Genomic DNA, 19,476 nt, shown 5'->3' with positions numbered 1-19,476 from the left:
GTCCCACAGTTTGTGCTGCTATCTCATGTTAGCTCCCTCAGATTGTCCTCAGGGCATTCAGGACTGGTCCTTAACCCTAAGTAATGCAACAGTGCCTCCCCCACTTACTGGTGGCAGATGTGAGCGTTTGAGATATTTCTCCGCTTGGAGTTGTGGTTAAGGCACGTATTCTGTGTTTTTTTTTGTTTTTTGTTTTTTCCCTCCCTGTTATGTTGCCTTCTTCCTGGTGCCTCAGATGTTAAAGCATCTGCCCGCAATGTAGGAGACCTGGGTTCGATCCCTGGGTTGGGAACATCCCGTGGAGAAGGAAATGGCAACCCACTCCAGTATTCTTGCCTGGAAAATCCCATGGACAGAGGACCCTGGTAGGCTACAGTTTATAGCGTCGCAAAGAGTTGGACACAACTGAGCGACTTTACTTTCTTTCTTTCTTTCACTTTATGTTGCCCTCTGAGATTCCAAAACTCCCCACAGACCCACTGGTGAGAGGGTTTCCTGGTGTTTGGAAACTTGTCCCCCTTCACAACTCCCTCCCCAAGATGGGTCTCTGTTCCTAACTCTTTTGTCTCTCTTTTTGTCTTTTACATTTTGTCCTACATCCTTTGGAAGAGAATGGGCCACCTTTTTGGGTGCCTGGTGTCCTCTGCCAGTGTTCAGAAGTTGTTTTGGGGAAGTTGCTCAGCATTCAAATGATCTTGTGATTAATTTGTGGGGGAGAAAGTGATCTCCCATGCTATTCCTCTGCCATCTTAAGACTGCTCCCCAATTAGCATTTTCTTAATTGTTTTGGGGTTTTGTAGGTCTTTCCTTTGTCTTATGCTTATTGCCTATATGTCTGTTTAATATATGTTGTAAAGCTGGTTTGGTGGTGCTAAATTCTCTTAACTACTGCTTGTCTGTAAAGTTTTAATTTTTTCATCAATTTTGAATGAAATCCTTGCCAGGTAAAGTAATCTTGCTTGTAGATTTCCCCCTTTCAGCACTTTAAAGATATCCTGCCATTCCTTTTTGGCCTGCAGGATTTCTGCTGAAACATCAGCTGTGAATTGAATGGTTTTTCCCTTGTGTGTTACTTGTTGCTTTTCCCTTGCTGCTTTTAATATTCTTTCCTTGTGTTTAATCTCTGTTGGTTAGTATGTGTCTTGATGTGTTTCTGCTTGAATTTATCTAGTATTGGACTCTCTGTGCTTCTTGAACTTGATTGACTATTTCCTTTCCCATGCTGGGAAGGTTTTCAACTATAGTATCTTCAAAAAATTGCTCAGTGGCTTTCTTTTCTCTTCTTCCTCTGGGACCTCTATAGCTCAAATGTTGTGTTTAATACTGTCCCAGAGGTCTCTGAAGCTCTCCTCATTTATTTTCATTCTTTTTCCTTTACTCTGCTCATCAGTAACTATTTCAACCATTCTATCTTCCAGCTTATTGTGCCATTCTTCTGCTTCAGTTAGTCTATTATTGTTTCCTTCTAGAGTATTTTTGGCTTCCCTGGTGGCTCAGAGGTTAAAAGCACCTGCCTCCAATGCGGGAGACCTGGGTTTGATCCCTGGGTCGGGAAGATCCCCTGGAGAAGGAAATGGCAATTCACTCCAGTATTCTTGCCTGGAGAATCCCATGGACGGAGAAGCCTAGTAGGTTACAGTCCACGGGGTCGCAAAGAGTTGGACACGACTGAGCGACTTCACCTTACCTTACCTTACCTTAGAGTATTTTTAATTTCAGTAATTGTGTTAGTCATCTTTGTTTGTTTATTCTTTAGTTCTTCTATATCCTTGGTAATTGTGTTAATTGGGTTGATTGCTTCTTGGCATTTTATGCATTCTATTTTCAAGGTTTTGGAACATCTTTACCATCATTATTCCGAATTTTTTTTAAGGTATTTGAACTACTTCCTCTTAGGGTTTATTTTATTTTATTTTTTTTAGGTCTTGTGTGCTTCTAGTTTGTTCCTTCATTTGAGCAATATTTTTTTACCTTTGCTTTTTTTTCTTTTTTTCATTATTACATTTGATGTCTCCTCTTCTCAGCCTTTCATGTCGAGTTCCTCATTCCTTTTGGCTTCTGCCCTTGCTGTGTAAGGTTGTGTCACTGGTTTGTGTAGGCTTCTTTTGAGGTGACTTTTGTTTGTACTCTGGTGAAAGGAGATAAGTTTCCTTTTTTTTTCCCCTCTGATGGGCAGGGCCATATGAGGTGGCAGTCCTGTTTGCTGATGACTGGGTTTGTGTTTTTATCTTGTTTTTTTTTTTTGGGGGGGTGAGGCATCCTACACTGGGTGCTGCTGGCAGTTGGGTGATGCCGGCAGTTGGGTGATGCCAGGTGTATACAGGTGGAGGCTTTTATGGGAATTCTCACTAATAGATACTCCCTGGGGTTAGGAGGTTTACAGCAGTCTAGACTCTTGTCAGTGCTCCCACTTCAAAGGTTCTGGGTCTGATATCTGGCTGGGCAAGTGAGATACCACAGATAGTTTGTAATGGCATTAAAGGGGTAAAACAAACACACTAAAACAAGAAACAAACTACAAACCTCAGACAAATGGCAGATACAAATCAGGCAAGTACTAACAAAAACTGAGAAATATACACACATGTATACACACATAAACAAAACCAAAACAGTGGGAAAAAAAAAAAGTAGAAGAGATTGATTCAGTGAGCAAAGGAAAGTAAGAATGATATCAACTAGTTATTAACAAATCTGACTAAAAGCATAAACTGGAAAACAAAATCAGAGCCATATGTCAACTGGGGAATAAAACAACTAAAGCAAAACAGACTAATAAACATAATGAGGAAAAGCAAGAAAAGGAGAAAAAGAAAGAAATGCTAGAAAAGCAAATTTAAATAGAGGTAGATAAAGAAGTTTTACATATATTAAAGAAATACAACAACAGAAAAAGAATAAGAAAAGCAAGCAAAAGAATATATGTGGAAAAAAAGTGATAAAAGTTTTTTAAAAATCTTTGAAAATTAAAGAGGAAAACAACCCTCAAAACCACAAAAGACTAATGTAGAGGCAGAAGTATTTAAAAGAAATTAAATGTGTGGTTAAAAAAATTTCTCAAAATTGTAAATAGATTTAATTGTAGTATTAAAATCAACAGCTACAACAACAGAGAGCAAAAAACAAGCAAAAATTTAAAACCCCAGTAGCAACTTCTAAATAAATTAAAATATAAGAATAATAAATATTTTTCTTGGATCAGCTGTCAGCATCCTTTTCCTCAATGTCAGTCACAGCCCACCTCACCTCCCTAGGTTGCCCTCCAGTTCTGGGCTGGTCTCTTACCTGTTGTGGCCACAGCTTGCACTCTAATCTGGTCCTACTCTTGCATGTTCTTGCTCTAATGTCCACATCTGCCAGTGCTAGTGTGTTTTCTTTTCCAGGAACTCCCATTGTCCTTTATATATTCCATAGGTACAAAGTCTGCCAGTTGATCATGTGGATTCAATCTTCAGCTTATACCACTGATGGGAATGTTTTGGTTCTATTCCTTAGCCACCTGCCCCTGGATTTCACTTGTGGTTTTATCTCCATCTTTGCATGTGAGTCGTCCACAGGAGTTACTCCTGAGGCTCCCCTGGAGGACTTAGGTGTGCCCCAGGGAGAACCGAATGTGGAGGTGGTGCAGTTGCCTGGTCTGCAGGGACCCTGGCAGTACCAGGTACTAAGGGGAGCCACTGGCTAGGACAGCAGGAAATATGGTGCCCTTAGGGATTTTTGTAGCCTCTGCTCGTACTGTCCTTGTGGGATTGAGCTAGGGAGTGACACAGGAGCTTGGATAATGAAGACCATGGCAATTTCGGATCTAGCTGTGGCTATTGTCACAGGCGGTATGTGACTATTAGGGATTTTTCTAGCTTCTGACAGCTCTGCCCAGTGAGAATTGAGCATGGAGGTGACACAGCTGCTTGAATTATGGGAACGCTGGCAGTGCCACGCGTGCAAGGAAACCAACTGACTCAGCTGCAGAAGCAATGGTCCTATTAGAGTCTTTTCCTAGCTTCTGGCACCTGGCCATCAGAGGGCCTCTTTGGCTGGTCCTGCTCTGTTGCTTGACCCCTTCAGGCGCTTACAGGCCCCCCAGTTGGGGTCATTGTCTGTTGTTCTTCGCATCAGGGACTTAAAGATAACCCTGGCTGGAGGTCCTTCTGTGTTGCTTTGCACGTCAGGTCCTTAGAGGGCCACCCTCCCTGTGTTGCTTCAGCTGTCTGGTGCAGATATGTGCAGAGACAGAGGCTATAGAGATGACTCCATCCTCTGTGTGTGACTCAGCAGTATCACGATGCCTCCAGGTTAGCTGGCTTTCCTTCATAAGCATTTCCCCCCTGCTCTCTCCTCTCTCAGGTTTCCTCACACCATCTCCCTTCAGTCAACAGCAGACCTTGCCCTGGGATTGCTTTCCAATCTCTATGTTCCAGCTCCAACCTGAAGTACTTTCTAGGAGACTTGCATCCCTGTCTGGTGTTGGTACAGCTGTGGCAAGGATTGTCTGTGTGATCCTCATTCCATTGAGACTCTCACTGGTCAGCTGCTTCACTCTCCAGCAGTCTCAGTGCTTCACCTTTGTTGCAAACATTTGCCCTCCCTTGCAGCTCTGTCCCTGCTTCAGTTCCCAATCCCAGATGCAGATCCAGTTCTACTCACTCTCCTCTTTTTTTGCCCTCCTTCCTTTGTCCTGCTGAGTGTTGCCTGGTTCTATATATTCTTTTCCCGTGGTCAGGTTCTCAGCTGGCTTCTGCAAGATCTTCTGTGTCTGGAGGTGTATTCCTGATGTATCCGTGGAGAGAGATGACCTCCACGTGCACCTACTATTCTCCATCGTGGATCTCAGTATGGTATAGAGCCCACACTTCACTCCAAGTCAGGATTGCTGTGGGCAGTTGTTGAATTCTGTTGTTGGGTCAGGATAAAAAGCAATGGATATCTTGCTCTTCTCATTTGAACATACTTCTCAGTTGATCATTTTTCTTGACTCTCTCTGTTGATATCTGTGCATTAGACTAAACATCCACTTGTACTTCACAGATTGGCCTCAGAATTAGAGCCTTTCCAGAATTCAGCCATTTCAATCAGCCTGGCCAGAATTTTGGTTACCTCTCTAACCTCTCTGCTCATCCAAACTTCTATGTTTGTAGTCAGCCTCCTCCAGGAGTCCAGAGTATGCAGTGATCTACAAGTCAGAATACTTGGTGGAACAGGCAATTGGAGTTTATCACCTAGCTCACTCTGCACTGACCTAGGGAAAGGAGCTGTGGTTAATGCTTGCATGCTACTTCAAACCCTGTGCCTTCTGCACCATGATTTGGCTCTCTGTAGTATCCAGGCACAAATGCAAATGTTGGGTTTCATCAGCTCTCAGGGACAGGTTAGTTAGAAGCCAACTCCTCAGGCAGAGCGGGAAAAGATGAAGGTCCACATGTGCCTTCTGACTCCTTCCATGGAGAAACTGGGAGTTGTTCACTCTCCATTAAGCTAGGGGAAGACATGTGAGAAGTGCTGGTACAGATTCATAACTGCCACTTCATTTCTGTAATCCCAGGAGACTGAAAATCCTAGGCCTCCCAGAGGCCGGTAAATTGGAAGCTGGACCCTGGACTAGCATTTGCAAAATCAGAGACCTAGATGGTGGATCAAACTCTTTGCTCCTCCAGGAGAAGCTGGGAATTGAGTGTTCCCTTCAAACTGTATGGTCCTCTGCTGCATGGATCTTATTGCAGGAATGTGTCTTAGTTTTCCCTCCCACTTAGGATTTTGGCATTTTCTCACTTGCCTTGAATGCAGAACTTCTCATCTACTGTTTCTATTTTGAATAGAAGGAGCTGATACACACATAGTTGTTAATTCAGTGTGTCTGTGGAGGGAAGGAAAGGTCAAGGTGGCCTATTCCACTCTCTTACTAATGTCACTGCAGTGTTTCCAAATTATATGTGCTGGGCTTGTTTGCTTTTCTATTTTCAGTTTTAAGGAAAAGCAATGATTGATTTTCAGTCTTTATCATTACTATTATTGCTATGTAATTTTAAAATTCCCCTCAGCACACTTTTGTGTCATCTCATAAACCATATAAAACTTTACTTATCATGGTTTTATTTTCCTTAAATTCAAAATATTCAAAGTTTTCTCTTTTGATTTCTTCTTTATCCATGAAGTACTATAAAAAATTAGCTGAATTCTATGAAGATATCTATTAGGTGACAGAATTGTACTTTCCCAAGTTTAGTTATTCATGGTTTGAAGGATCAACATTTTGTCCTTAGTAAAATGAATGGATGTATTGATCTTTGTCATCTTCATTGAACTCCATGTACTGATATGGCTTTAAGCACTCAGTTTTGATGACAGCATTTCAAATTCTCAGAGACAAAGGCTGGGGTAACTATGATGGAAGATTCTGTGATCGTCACCTGATCTGTATTCTGGGTTGTGTAAGAAATCCAGACTAGGCAATAGTTTCAACAAGTCCCAGGAAAGGAAACCCATTGCTAAAAGATTTTTGACATGCTGTGGGATTCCAGATCCTTTAGACAAACAGATTTCTAATAATTTCCTAGAAGGGATCCAGAGTATTTTAAATCTTGCTTAGTTCTAGAAAATGGAAATCAAGTGTTTTGGTTTAATATCTTTGGAAACTCATAGTTCTTTTTTTTTTTTTTTTTCTCTCTTACACAGGACCTTAAATGATTAGAAATTTTCTTGGTTTATAGTCATAAGCAACTCCCCTTTTTTGTATCATTACCTTATTTGGGTTCTTATGAAATATGTATCAAATATATGCTTACCTTTTCTTTATGCTTTCTCCCTTTTAGAAACATGTTCAAAATCTGAAATAAGAATTGAGAATGGATTTTTGTCTGAATCTGCCTTTACGTATCCCCTAAATAAACAAACAGAATATAAGTGTAAACCAGGATATGTAACAGCAGATGGTAAGACATCAGGGTTAATTACATGTCTGCAAGATGGATGGTCAGCTCAACCTGTATGCATCAGTAAGTAATTCATTATCTTAGTATTCTTTATCCTGATGATAACTATACAGAAGTATTCTTTAACTTTGTTCTTTTTTCCTTTTTTCTGTCTTTCTTTTTTTTTTTTTTTCTGGGGCAGGGTCATATGAAGTGTTTTGTGGTTCCATGGCTGTATTTGAAAAGATCAATTACAAAGCTTTGAAAAATTTTTTTTTTTTTGCCTTAATGATTAATTACTAGTGGAGTAGAATATCATTGTACTATTTAGTTCAACGTCACTTCAAAACATCCTGTGACTAAAAGCTAATTTTGCTTAGAGCCTTACCTTTCTTCCGGGATAAATTCATTTATTTTCAGCTGATACCTTTATGCTGATTGCATCTGCTTTTCTTTTAGGAGACTCTTAAGCCAGAGTCTCTGCTCCTAAGCCTAAAAGTTATGTTTTTAAGTAAAGATGTGAGGCCATGGTGCATAAACTTCAAATAATATGATATATAATTTATATGTTTGAGTCTCTAGGATAGATATCCTTGTGAAAAATTCTTAGGAAATCTTCATAAGCATCTAGTTAGTGGAGACAGAGAAACACTTCTAGACAGGACCAAATTCTGCTGTGCTGAAGGTTTTTCTTGTAGCAACACATAGATGTTTATGAAGATTTTCTAAGAACAGTTAATGAGTTTGTCTTATTCATCCCAAAGCTACACAATGATATTTTTGAAGTGATATTTTACATATTCACTTTAAGTGAAGTGAGTATTTATAATATCCCTTTCTACTGTTCCATTTTATTTTTTCCAGTGTCTATACTTGCTACAGGCACTACACCCTTAAAATGAAAAAAGTTGCACATATCAAAATTATTTTATTTTAATATATGACAGCTTTCCATTTTAACACTCTTATGAAAAATGTCTCTATTATTATATTTTACTAGTACAATTTTTCTTTAACACATTATGAAAATTTGAAGTAAACTATTTATTAACATCAGTCTATGGTGTTAGTGAAAACAGATTAATTGTTAACATATTTTCTTGTAAATAGCTATAAATAAAGAATTATGTCTGTATTCAACCTTGGTAACTATAAAAGAATATACAACCATTAGAAATATATTGGAAAAGGAAAGTCAGCATGTGAATTTTAAAAATTTTATAACATTTTTAAAAAATTAACTTGCCTTTTGAAAATTACATTTTTTCTTTTTTCTTTTTTTCTGTGATCTAGAAATGGTGTAGAAATTCTTTTTTTTTTTTCCTACTTTATTTATTTATTTACTTTACAATACTGTATTGGTTTTGCCATACATTGACATGAATCCGCCACAGGAGTACATGAGTTCCCAACCCTAAACCCCTTCCAATGAAGTTTTCTCTGGCAAATATGTCAGAACTGCTAATTAATTTGGCATATTAATTCAGAAAACGCTGTTATGAAAATAGTATAATACTTCTGTAATGGCTTATTTTAATACTAGCATTGGAAAAACATGCATAAGTATAGCAACTGAAGAACATGTTCATAAAGTAAATAATTCAGGAACATTAAGTGTTGAGAAAAATTTTGCAAGAAATATACTTGTTTTCACTTTGAGTAATTATTTCAGGACAGTGATTTATCACTGGGATTCTTGGCTAATTTTTTATGATTAGTACATACTAATTGGGAAGCCCTTTTCCCTTGAGATGATACTCAGTCAAATTGCCCACTAAATAATATTAGAAATGAAATCACAATCCCATTATCCCTTAGAATCCTGTGACAGGCCAGTATTTGAGAAGGCCAGAGTCAAAAGTGATGACACGTGGTTCAGGCTGAATGACAGGCTGGACTACGAATGTTTTGATGGGTATGAGACTCGAGAGGGACGAACCACAGACTCCATAGTATGTGGTCAAGACGGCTGGTCCGATAAAGCTGCATGCTATGGTAAGTGCTCTTTTCCAGATGTTCTTTCCTTCAAGATAAGCAAAATTTAACAGTAATTGTCAGAAGTGTTTTATTTTTACCAAATTACGCTGATCTAGAATCATCTTTAAGGAATGATGCTTCCTTCTACTTTAATGTAAACTGGAAGGAGGAGAAGTTTTAAAGTCCAACGACTCACTCAATACCAAAATGACAGGGTCTTGCAACCTGTTCAAGTTTGCTCTTGAGTTTCTGCTTATATCTCCTACCTTGAATGTTAACTTCTGCAGGTTTTGACAGGTGCTTTTTATTTTCTGACTTTGACAAGTTCTGAGGACAGTGGCCTGGATCTCTTTTATTTTGCCAATCAGATGTGTTTTATCCAGGGTTGGAAATAGGGCTTCAGTCTCTGGTAAGCTGAGTGGATGTTGAGTGTCCCAAGTCAAGAGAAGCGTTATGTGCAAACTTGGGCAGCAAAGTAATATTTGGAATATATGAAGGTGGGCAGATTCGATTGAATGAGAGAGGATTTTATGAGCTGAAACTGATATGAGGCAAAGGAAAGATGAGCTGGGTTATTTCAAGACATATTAACATTGATTGATTTTATGATTCATGAAAAGGCATAGGGAATTTTAATAAAAGGATTGATATAATTTTATTTGGATTTTTGAAGGCTGTTTGTGGATTTTTCTGTATGCTGTGCTTATGATGGATGAGAGAAGATTCAAGAAATCATGTGGGGTGAAAAAGTGTGGGGATTAGATAAATTTTTGGCTGAAGTGATTCCAAACAGAGAATAGATTTGGGATATATTTTCCTGGTCATAAATGCACATAACATTGCTAAATGTTGATTGTCAGAAAGAGCAAAAGTTGAAAGGACTCATGTTTTGAATACCATTTTCTCATAAGCTAGCGAGCAAATGGAAATGACTTTGTACATGGTACTGGCAGGAGAAAGCACACTCTCGCAAGAGCATCACAACTTTGACCTGAACACATTGTGGTTGGGCCAATGGGGACCATAAACATAGGATACATCAACTGTAGTGTTGAATGCATAGGTTTAACCAGGATATATACACATGAGATTAACACTCTCTAAATGATGACCTCAGATTAGAAAAGAATGTAGAATGAAAATAGAAGAAAGCTCAAGACTGAGTCCTGAAGCTTCCAACACTGAGGTGTCTGACAGAAGAAGAATAGATGACAAAGTGGACAGAAAGAAAGGAGGACCCAGAGAATTTAGGAGAAAACATGTCAGAATGAATGTTGCATAGATTGGACAGAAGAAAATGATGTAAGAATAAGGGATAATAAATTGGCTTAATAGTAATTCCTATGGAATCAGCCAGAAATGGCTCTATATCCAATTCCACCATTTGCTAATTATGAATCTAAGGGCAACAACCTATTTGAAGCTTTGCTCACTCCTCTGAATCTGTAAAAAGATTTAATATTTACAAATATTCTAATATTTCAAAAGATCTTTTAGTTATTAAAATAAATTATTCATATACACTTGTCATAATGCCTGCCATACAGTTTAGTCAAGGAAATTGTAAACTAATTACATTAGAATAGTTATACTAATGAATACTTCTAATTCAGTTAATAAGCCAGGTTAAAAGACTACAAATGTGGTGCCAACATTAGTTGTGAGAGAGACGGTTTAAGATGGAGTAGACAGGGAAAAACCTACTTAGAATCTGCTAAATAAATTATTAGTAAGAAATGCAATACAGCATGCGGACATAACTTTGAAAAGGCTTGGCTGTGACAGAGAACAAGAGGTTCAGGATAGAGATTTCAGATAGACACACAGGGGAAGCTTGTTAGAGGAACGGGCCAGGCTTGTTCAACAGTGTCCAGAGCCCAGGTAATTTCACTTTCAGGCTGTCAGCAAGCACCTAATATGTGCCAGAAGTTGCCTAAGAGTAATTGTGAAGAATACAGTGGGGGACGGTGGTATGTCTTTCAAGAGCTTTCATGCCAGTATGGAAAAAAAAAAAAAAAAAGATGAATTAAGGCAAATAATGAACCAAAAAGTAAAAATATTTCTATTATATTGTTCCAATAAGTGTATTCTAAGAACAAAAGAATCCAAGTGCTTAGAAAGTAGGAGGGACTGCTGGTCAAGTTTATGTAGGAAGATGTCTATGCAAAGAAAGCCTGGAAACCATTTATCAGCAGAGACACACGCCTTTGCAGCAGCCGAGACAGCAAAGCAATTGGCTTATTTTACAAAGATCAGATGGTAAAGAATCTGCCTGTGATGCAGGAGACTTGGGTTCAATCTGTGGGTCAGGAAGATCTCTTGGAGAAGGGAATGGCAACCCTCTGCAGTATTCTTGCCTGAAGAATTCCATGGAATTTTGGCGAGCTGCAGTCCAGGGGATCACAAAGAGATGGACATGACTGAGCTACTGACAATTCTAAGTAAAGGGAAAGGCTTTTAAGATGATCATGGCTTTCTTACAGTCACTCTATGTGAAGACAGCAGTTGGAAAACAGCCTAACGCCAAGATCTTTTTGTTGTTGTTAAAGCAGTATTTAACACAGTATGATAAAATAGGAATTTTACATAAGATAAGCATAAAATATGTAAACAAAGTCACATACCATTAGAAGTATTGCTATGTGGAAGTTTGGAATAGAATTTTAGGAAAGGAATTCCAATGGTTCTCATCAATAGTAACCTTTCATGTAAGCTACAAAACTCAACATTAAAACAAAAGCAGAAAAAAAGTTATTGATTTTGGGGGAGGGGGCATTACTTTTAAAACTAGTTAGCTTATATATAATTTTATGATAATGTTTGAAGAATTTTAGATAGTATGACCCTTCTTTTTGGTGAGATTCTAATTCTTAAATTCCAGTTTTGAAGTTTATAATTGATTTAGCAATAGGAAGATTCCAAATAAAGAATAATGAAATTTTTGATAATATGTAACAATCCCTGGTGGCTCAGATAGTAAAGAATCTGCCCATAATGTGGGAGACCTGGGTTTGATCCCTGAGTTAGAAAGATCCCCTAGAAAAGGGAATGACTACCCACTCCAATATTCTTGCCTGGAGAATTCCATGGACAAAGGAGCCTGACCAGCTATACTCCATGGGGTCACAAAGGGTCAGACACAACTGGACGACTAAGCCACACACAGCAATGTCACAAATTTCATAGATTTTACACATTTTCAATGATAAATATAATTTTTAAAATGAATCAATAATTAAGCATATATTAATAGTTAAGATCATTTATAGGTACAATAAGACTAGATGTTTGTGTTGTCATATACATAATCAAGACACCTAAAATATGCCTGTGTGACCTTGAACATGTTTACTCAGTTTGTTTCATGTTTCGGTTTGATTTCTACACTTGTAGATAAAATTAAGTGATTTTTAATGTACCTGTAACTCAAATACAAGAGAAATGTCTCTCTTGTGTGTTCTAGTTTCCCAGTTATATTTTATATAATACCATTTTTTCATTTGTTTTCAATTTTAAAATTGTCTTTTACTTTTATTCTGAGAGAATATTTATACATTTTGAGACCAAAAAAGTAGCATTATATTTTATAAATGTCAGTGATAAAATCAGATCCAGTATCAACAAGTTGACTTTACAAATAAATTATCAGGACATATATGTTGCTGCTCAATACCTTAATATTTCTCAAAAGCCCCAGATGAGTGCAGAGGGTGTATAAAACCTAACATGTAATGTTTTTCAAGGAAGAACATTAATGTGCATTAATGTATGTCCTCTGTGTATGCAGTACCCAGCACCTCATTTTATGTGACACAAATATTTATTTTGCAATGGTTAAATATTCTCACTCAATTTTTTCGATAGAAAGAGAATGCAGTATTCCCCAAATGGATACATACTTAAATGCTTATCCCAGGAAAGACACATTCAAAGTTGGGGATGTGCTGAAATTCTCCTGCAGTCAAGGCCGTATTATGGTTGGAGCAGATTCAGTTCAGTGCTACCACTTTGGATGGTCCCCTAGACTTCCAGCGTGTAAAGGTAAATATTTATCTGACAGTTGTTGGAGCAAGAGTTGGGATTTCAGATATCAACCTTTTTATTTCCCTCCCTTAATTTTCTGTCCACTTCTAGTGCATCTATAGTCTAATGCATTAAGGCAGAGATATACCCACCAAGGTGGAGAAGGAAATGGCAACCTACTCCAGTATTCTTGCCTGGATAATCCTGGGGACAGAGAAGCCTGGTGGGCTGCTGTCTATGGGGTCGCACAGAGTCGGACAGGACTGAAGCGACTTAGCAGGAGCATACTCATCGAGGACATGTTCTGGGTAGTAGATACCTCAGTTTTCCTTCTTTAAGAAATTAACCTCTGGGTGGTTCTTGAAATATGTGGTGGAGAATCCACAGAAATGCATGAGGAACCTGACACTGGCAGGATTTCTTGTTAGTTTTCCTTTTTCCTGCAATTCCACCATTAATATTGGAGAGTTCATATACTGTGGGCTTTGCATCTAATGTCCTCAAGTATGTCTAAAGAGTGTTCAAGTAACTTAAAGTCAATACAGTCACATGTATCAAATCACATGAATCAAAGTTAAACTGTTCAAATGCTTCTCTCAAATGATATTTTTTTCAAAATGTTTTCATACAGTATTTCTGTGGAATAAAAGTATTGCTATAATTCGTACACCCAGATTGAGTAACTGGTTTGCATATTTATTTAGCATGTCTGGATAATGAACATGCTTTCTGAGCATACATAACTTCAATATGCTAGTTTAAGATGAGTAACAGAATCAGTAAACACTGTTCTTTTTTCATTGTTTAAGAATGCTAAAGTAAATTATATAACAAATAAAAGATCATTTAGAGAAATAAATTTCTGCATTAGCTGGATTTTTCAGTTATAAGACACAATGTAACCATAATTTATGCAATATTTCTACAGCAAAGAAAGTAAAAGCGTGTGCTCCACCTCCTCAACTTCTCAATGGGAAAGGGAAAGAAATACACAAAGAAGAATATGCACACAATGAGGTCGTGGAATATGCTTGCAACCCCAGATTTCTGATGAAGGGTTCTCATAAAATTCAGTGTGTTGATGGAAGATGGACAGCTTTACCTGTGTGTATTGGTAATGTATTAAAAGTAGTAATATTTAAAGGTAAAACATTACTCTTATTTTGTATTCATATACACATTTAAATAATATTTTAAAGATGAACATATTTTTGTGGATTTTCAGAGGAGGAGCGTACCTGTGGAGATATACCTGACCTTGATCACGGCGATATCAAGCCTTCTGTCCCTCCCTATCACCATGGAGACTCAGTAGAGTTCAGTTGCAGAGAAGCATTTACAATGATTGGACCCAGATTTATCACGTGTATTAGTGGAGAGTGGACCCAGCCTCCTCAGTGCATTGGTCAGAATACACATCTCAAATTGACCTTTAGTATTTGCAGCAATTCTGTTGAAATTTAAAGTTATCCTTGAAAAATGTCAGATCTTAAATTATAATGATCCCAAACATTTGATTTTTATAGTCCAATACGTGTCTAAAGAGGAAAAATATAAACTAGCAATAGAATTTTATGCATCTTTCTGTTTTGATATTAACATTGTTTATCTTGACAAGTGTGAAACTAAATCTTATTGATAGATACTCATGTGATTAAAATGGGAGTACTAGTTAACATTTTTGTCCTTTATTGAGCCCATCTTTGCATGAAATGTTCCCTTTGTGTCTCTAATTTTCTTGAAGAGATCTCTAGTCTTTGGCATTCTATTGTTTTCCTCTATTTCTTTGCATTGATCACTGAGGAAGGCTTTCTTATCTCTTCTTGCTATTCTTTGGAACTCTGCATTCAGATGCTTGTATCTTTCCTTTTCTCCTTTGCTTCTCTTCTTTTCACAGCTATTTGTAAGCCCTCCTCAGACAGCCATTTTGCTTTTTTGCATTTCTTTTCCATGGGGATGGTGTTGATCCCTGTCTCCTGTACAATGTCACAAACTTCAGTCCATAGTTCATCAGGCACTGTATCTATCAGATCTAGTCCCTTAAATCTATTTCTCACTTCCACTGTATAATCATAAGGGATTTGGTTTAGGTCATACCTGAATGGTCTAGTGGTTTTCCCTACTTTCTTCAATTTAAGTCTGAATTTGGCAATAAGGAGGTCATGATCTGAGCCACAGTCAGCTCCTGGTCTTGTTTTTGTTGACTGTATAGAGCTTCTCCATCTTTGGCTGCAAAGAATATAATCAATCTGATTTTGGTGTTGACTGTCTGGAGATGTACATGTGTAGAGTCTTGTCTTGTGTTGTTGGAAGAGGGTGTTTGCTATGACCAGTGCATTTTCTTAGCAAAACTCTATTAGTCTTTGCCCTACTTCATTCCGTATTCCAAGGCCAAATCTGCCTATTACTTCAGGTGTTTCTTGACTTCCTACTTTTGCATTCCAGTCCCCTACAATGAAAAGGACATTTTTTGGGTATTAGTTTTTGGGTATGTAGGTCTTCATAGAACCATTCAACTTCAGCTTCTTCAGCGTTACCGGTTGGGGCATAGACTTGGATTACTGTGATATTGAATGGTTTGCCTTGGAAACGAACAGAGATCATTCTGTCGTTTTTGAGATTCCATCCAAGTCCTGCATTTCAGACTCTTTTGTTGACTACTCCATTTCTTCTGAGGGATTCCTACCTGCAGCAGTAGATATAATGGTCATCTGAATTAAATTCACCCATTTCAGTCCATTTTAGTTCGCTGATTCCTAGAATGTTGACGTTCACCCTTGCCATCTCTTGTTTGACCACTTCCAATTTGCCTTGATTCATGGACCTGACATTCCAGGTTCCTATGCAATATTGCTCTTTACAGCATCAGACCTTCCTTCTATCATCAGTCACATCCACAGCTGGGTATTGTTTTTGCTTTGGTTCCATCCCTTCATTCTTTCTGGAGTTATTTCTCCACTGATCTCCAGTTGCATATTGGGCACCTAGTGGCCTGGGGAGTTCCTCTTTCAGTATCCTATCATTTTGCCTTTTCATACTGTTCATGGGGTTCTTGAGGCAAGAATACTGAAGTGGTTTGCCATTCCCTTCTCCAGTGGACCACATTGTGTCAGACCTCTCCACCATGATCCCCCCATCTTGGGTGGCCCTACGGGCATGGCTTAGTTTCATTGAGTTAGACAAGGCTGTGGTCCTAGTGTGATTAGATTGACTAGTTTTCTGTGATCATGGTTCCAGTGTGTCTGCCCTCTTGCAACACCTACCATCTTACTTGGGTTTCTCTTACACGTGAGTCTGAGTGAACTCCAGGAGTTGGTGATGGACAGGGAGGCCTGGCGTGCTGCGATTCATGGGGTCGCAAAGAGTCAGACACGACTGAGCGACTAAACTGAACCGAACTGAACTAGTTACCAGGAAAATACAACTATCATTGCAGAAATGCCATTTTTGCTTTTATATGATACTCTTTCTTTTAGAACATTTGAAATCAGGAATTATAGTTGAGGAGGAAAACACCCATTTGATACATTTGTGTAGGAGTCTTGCCTTTGTCAAGCTTCTAATAATGAATATTTCTCTATCTGTTTCAAATTCTGCAAAGAGAAGTTACTGTGCTGGGGAGGGTGGGCTCAAGCCCTCCCTATTAGTAGGTAACTCTGTCATGGGAGGCACTTGGGGTGGGCCCAGGAACCTGCCCTGACACATTTCCCTGTAAGAGACTCATACTGAGTTTTGGATGACCAAGTCTTTGATGACTGACCAGGAGAATCAATGTTAGCTGCCTTCTTTCATTTTTTCTCTTGGAATAGACTTTTCCTGGGCTCTGCATTCAAAGAGAGGCCTGGACGCCCAGGCCTATTAACTCATTATATTTCTAGTCATTAATTATTCCAAGAAGAAGGTAGGACTTAGGCTAGGGCCCTGAGTGAGGGCAGGGACTGACTGTTTTCTTTGCCAACAGTATGTCGAAAGACCCATACTCAAAAGACTAGTTGACAGATGGGAGACATTCAGTAGGAGTTTATTTAGTTACATAGTAATTTTTTTGCTTATTAATCCCTGTATTTTCATGAACACATTCCTGTCCTAGGTATTGCCAGTTCTTCAAGACCAAACCTCATCTTTGCCCTCTTCTATCTCCTCAAATGACCTCACCTCATTTGACTTTTAATTCTACCTAATGCCAAAATGTTTGCTTCTTATTACTCTTCTGACCTCAGAGTTTTCCTTGCAAAGGTTAATCCTCTACCTGTATTCAGTTTACTATAGTCCCCCTTTGCTATAATAGACCTTATTCCAGTTTTCTTCTCTCAAGGTTTATTTTGTAACTCTGTCTAATCTAGCTTGTCTTTCTTCCTACTATGCTTGTTTTCTCCTAATAAAATAAGTCTGCTTTCCTTCCAGAAACCAGTCCACCATAGGATGAGGTCCGCAGCCACTATTTCTCCTTTTGAGTATACATCTTCCTTTGGCCACCATTCCTTGAAGAATACTACTGGTTTTATGTCCCTCTACACCCTGAACAAAACTTAAAAACAGGCTAATTCTCAAGCCTCTAGTGTGTTTTCAATTCAGTTTGTTATTTTATTTTTCAGAGTTTCATTTTGAAATCATCTCTTTTCTTTGACTACCTACTTGACTTTCCTTATTTTATTCATTTCATTTAACCTTTATCATTAACAAATCGTTAACATATACTGCCAATGACCTATATGGGTATTTTTTCAAATTCAAAAAGAACTTCCACCTGCACTAAATTTATGAAATAGGTGTGTATATATATATGTGTGTATATGTGTGTGTGTGTGTATATATATATATATATATATATATATATATATATAAAGCTTTTTTAGTCCATATTTAACTTATCCTGGAGCTAGGAAAAATTGTTATCATGGCTTTATATTGCATTATAATGATCTGATACATAACATAGTGGCTCAAAGACTCTAAGTATATATACAAGATAGGTTGTAACTTTTAAGTACCCATCTTCTTATTTCAAGTGTTTATTTTTGGTGTCAGATAAAAGATTTGCTTAGAAGTTAAGATTCTTACAAAACACCTTGGATGTAGTTTTCTTATTATGTTTCATTACATTTCTTGAAAAAACATTTATAGAGTAGCAACTTGGTATGCTTTGTCCACAGAAAATTGTTTTTATTTTATTGTTTTAAGATTGTGAATTAAAAATAATGCAGAGATGCTTAAGGTCAACAAGCAAATTTTATGAACATTTGCACAGATGTCAAGTTTGGGACCAAAGTTATTCATGTGATAACTATTCGCTATGTAGATCATCAAAAAGTATTCTAGTCAAAAAGGCAGAAATCTTTAGGATGGGTATTTTTTCTGAAATTTCGAAAGCTGGACGCAAGACTCAGGCTCATGTATAATTTTTCATCTCATGCAATTTGATCAGCAAGAACTTGGCTGGTGGAATTTGTAAGCATAAATTCTAACATCATTATTTTATTCACTCCATAGCTATTTTTTAAAATTATTTATTTGTTTTTTACTTTACAGTATTGTTTGGTTTTGCCATACTTAGCTAATTGGTTCTTTAGAATTAGTCTTTTCAAGAGAATGTTTTCATTTTATAGCAACAGATGAACTTAAGAAGTGTAAAGGGTCAACATTATTTCCACCTGAGGGAAAACCAGCACATACGATTGAATATGACCATAACACCAACAAAAGTTACCAATGTCGAGGAAAATCAGAACACAAACACTCAATCTGTATAAATGGAGAATGGGATCCTAAAGTAGACTGCAAAGAAGGTAATCTCTTGTCTATAATGTTCTAAAAAATGTATTCTATATCTCTCTAACTTGTAAAAGTAGTATCTTTGTCTCCTTCAAGGAAATTTAGCTATTTATCATTCCAAATATTTTCCATCTGCAAGGTAATTTAGAAGTTAATCAAAATACTGTGTCTAAATATTAATTGTATAATGTGCCTTAGTCAGCTATGTGACAAACCACTCAGAGACTTTGTGACTTTAAATTAACATCTGGGCAGTAGGTGTGCTCATTTCTATGGGAAAGCCATTGTTTTTGATTTTGTGTATTACACATAAATGTACTTATGCTTATGCTGAACTGTTATGCATTTATTGGCATATCTATACGTATCAATCTATATATCTATTTATATATATTTATTTATCTATCTATTCATCAATTTCTCTATTTGTTTAACTATCTTGAAAAGTCTTGAGTTATGTTTACATGATGAATTCCAATTGAATAGGTTCATTTCAGTTTTCCACTTTTAATATCTGTTTCTCTTCTCTGACTCTATGACATCTTGACTCCCTATCCTCAATATGTTTACCAGTTTCTACAAGCCTAGAGTATCTAGAAAGAAGCTTCAAATCAATAGAAAGCCAGATCTACTGTCTAATATTCAACCTCATAATTCATACTTTTATAAAGATCCTAATATAAAAATCATACAACAATAAAGCTGTATTAATGGAAAATAAATTATTTAGAGAAGCATAACTATTTGGAGATTAAACAACAAGCTTCTAAATAACTGCCATGACGATACATAGTGTACA

General features: G+C 37.4%; 1 protein-coding gene across 1 annotated transcript in view; it reads left to right on the top strand.

Annotated features, from left to right (window-relative positions):
* The window catches only part of CFH (complement factor H), a 110,465-nt gene that overhangs the window by 60,204 nt on the left and 30,785 nt on the right, over positions 1–19,476 (top strand). Inside the window, exons 10-15 of the mRNA XM_068986105.1 lie at positions 6,807–6,989; positions 8,724–8,900; positions 12,747–12,923; positions 13,834–14,019; positions 14,131–14,310; positions 18,512–18,691. Of these exons, the coding sequence (XP_068842206.1) occupies positions 6,807–6,989; positions 8,724–8,900; positions 12,747–12,923; positions 13,834–14,019; positions 14,131–14,310; positions 18,512–18,691 (1,083 nt within the window). The remainder of the gene's footprint in view (positions 1–6,806; positions 6,990–8,723; positions 8,901–12,746; positions 12,924–13,833; positions 14,020–14,130; positions 14,311–18,511; positions 18,692–19,476) is intronic.

The sequence above is a fragment of the Capricornis sumatraensis genome, chromosome 14 (assembly GCF_032405125.1).
Source record: "Capricornis sumatraensis isolate serow.1 chromosome 14, serow.2, whole genome shotgun sequence".
NCBI classification, from domain to species: Eukaryota; Metazoa; Chordata; class Mammalia; order Artiodactyla; family Bovidae; genus Capricornis; species Capricornis sumatraensis.
This window is presented reverse-complemented; position numbering and strand designations above follow the sequence as displayed.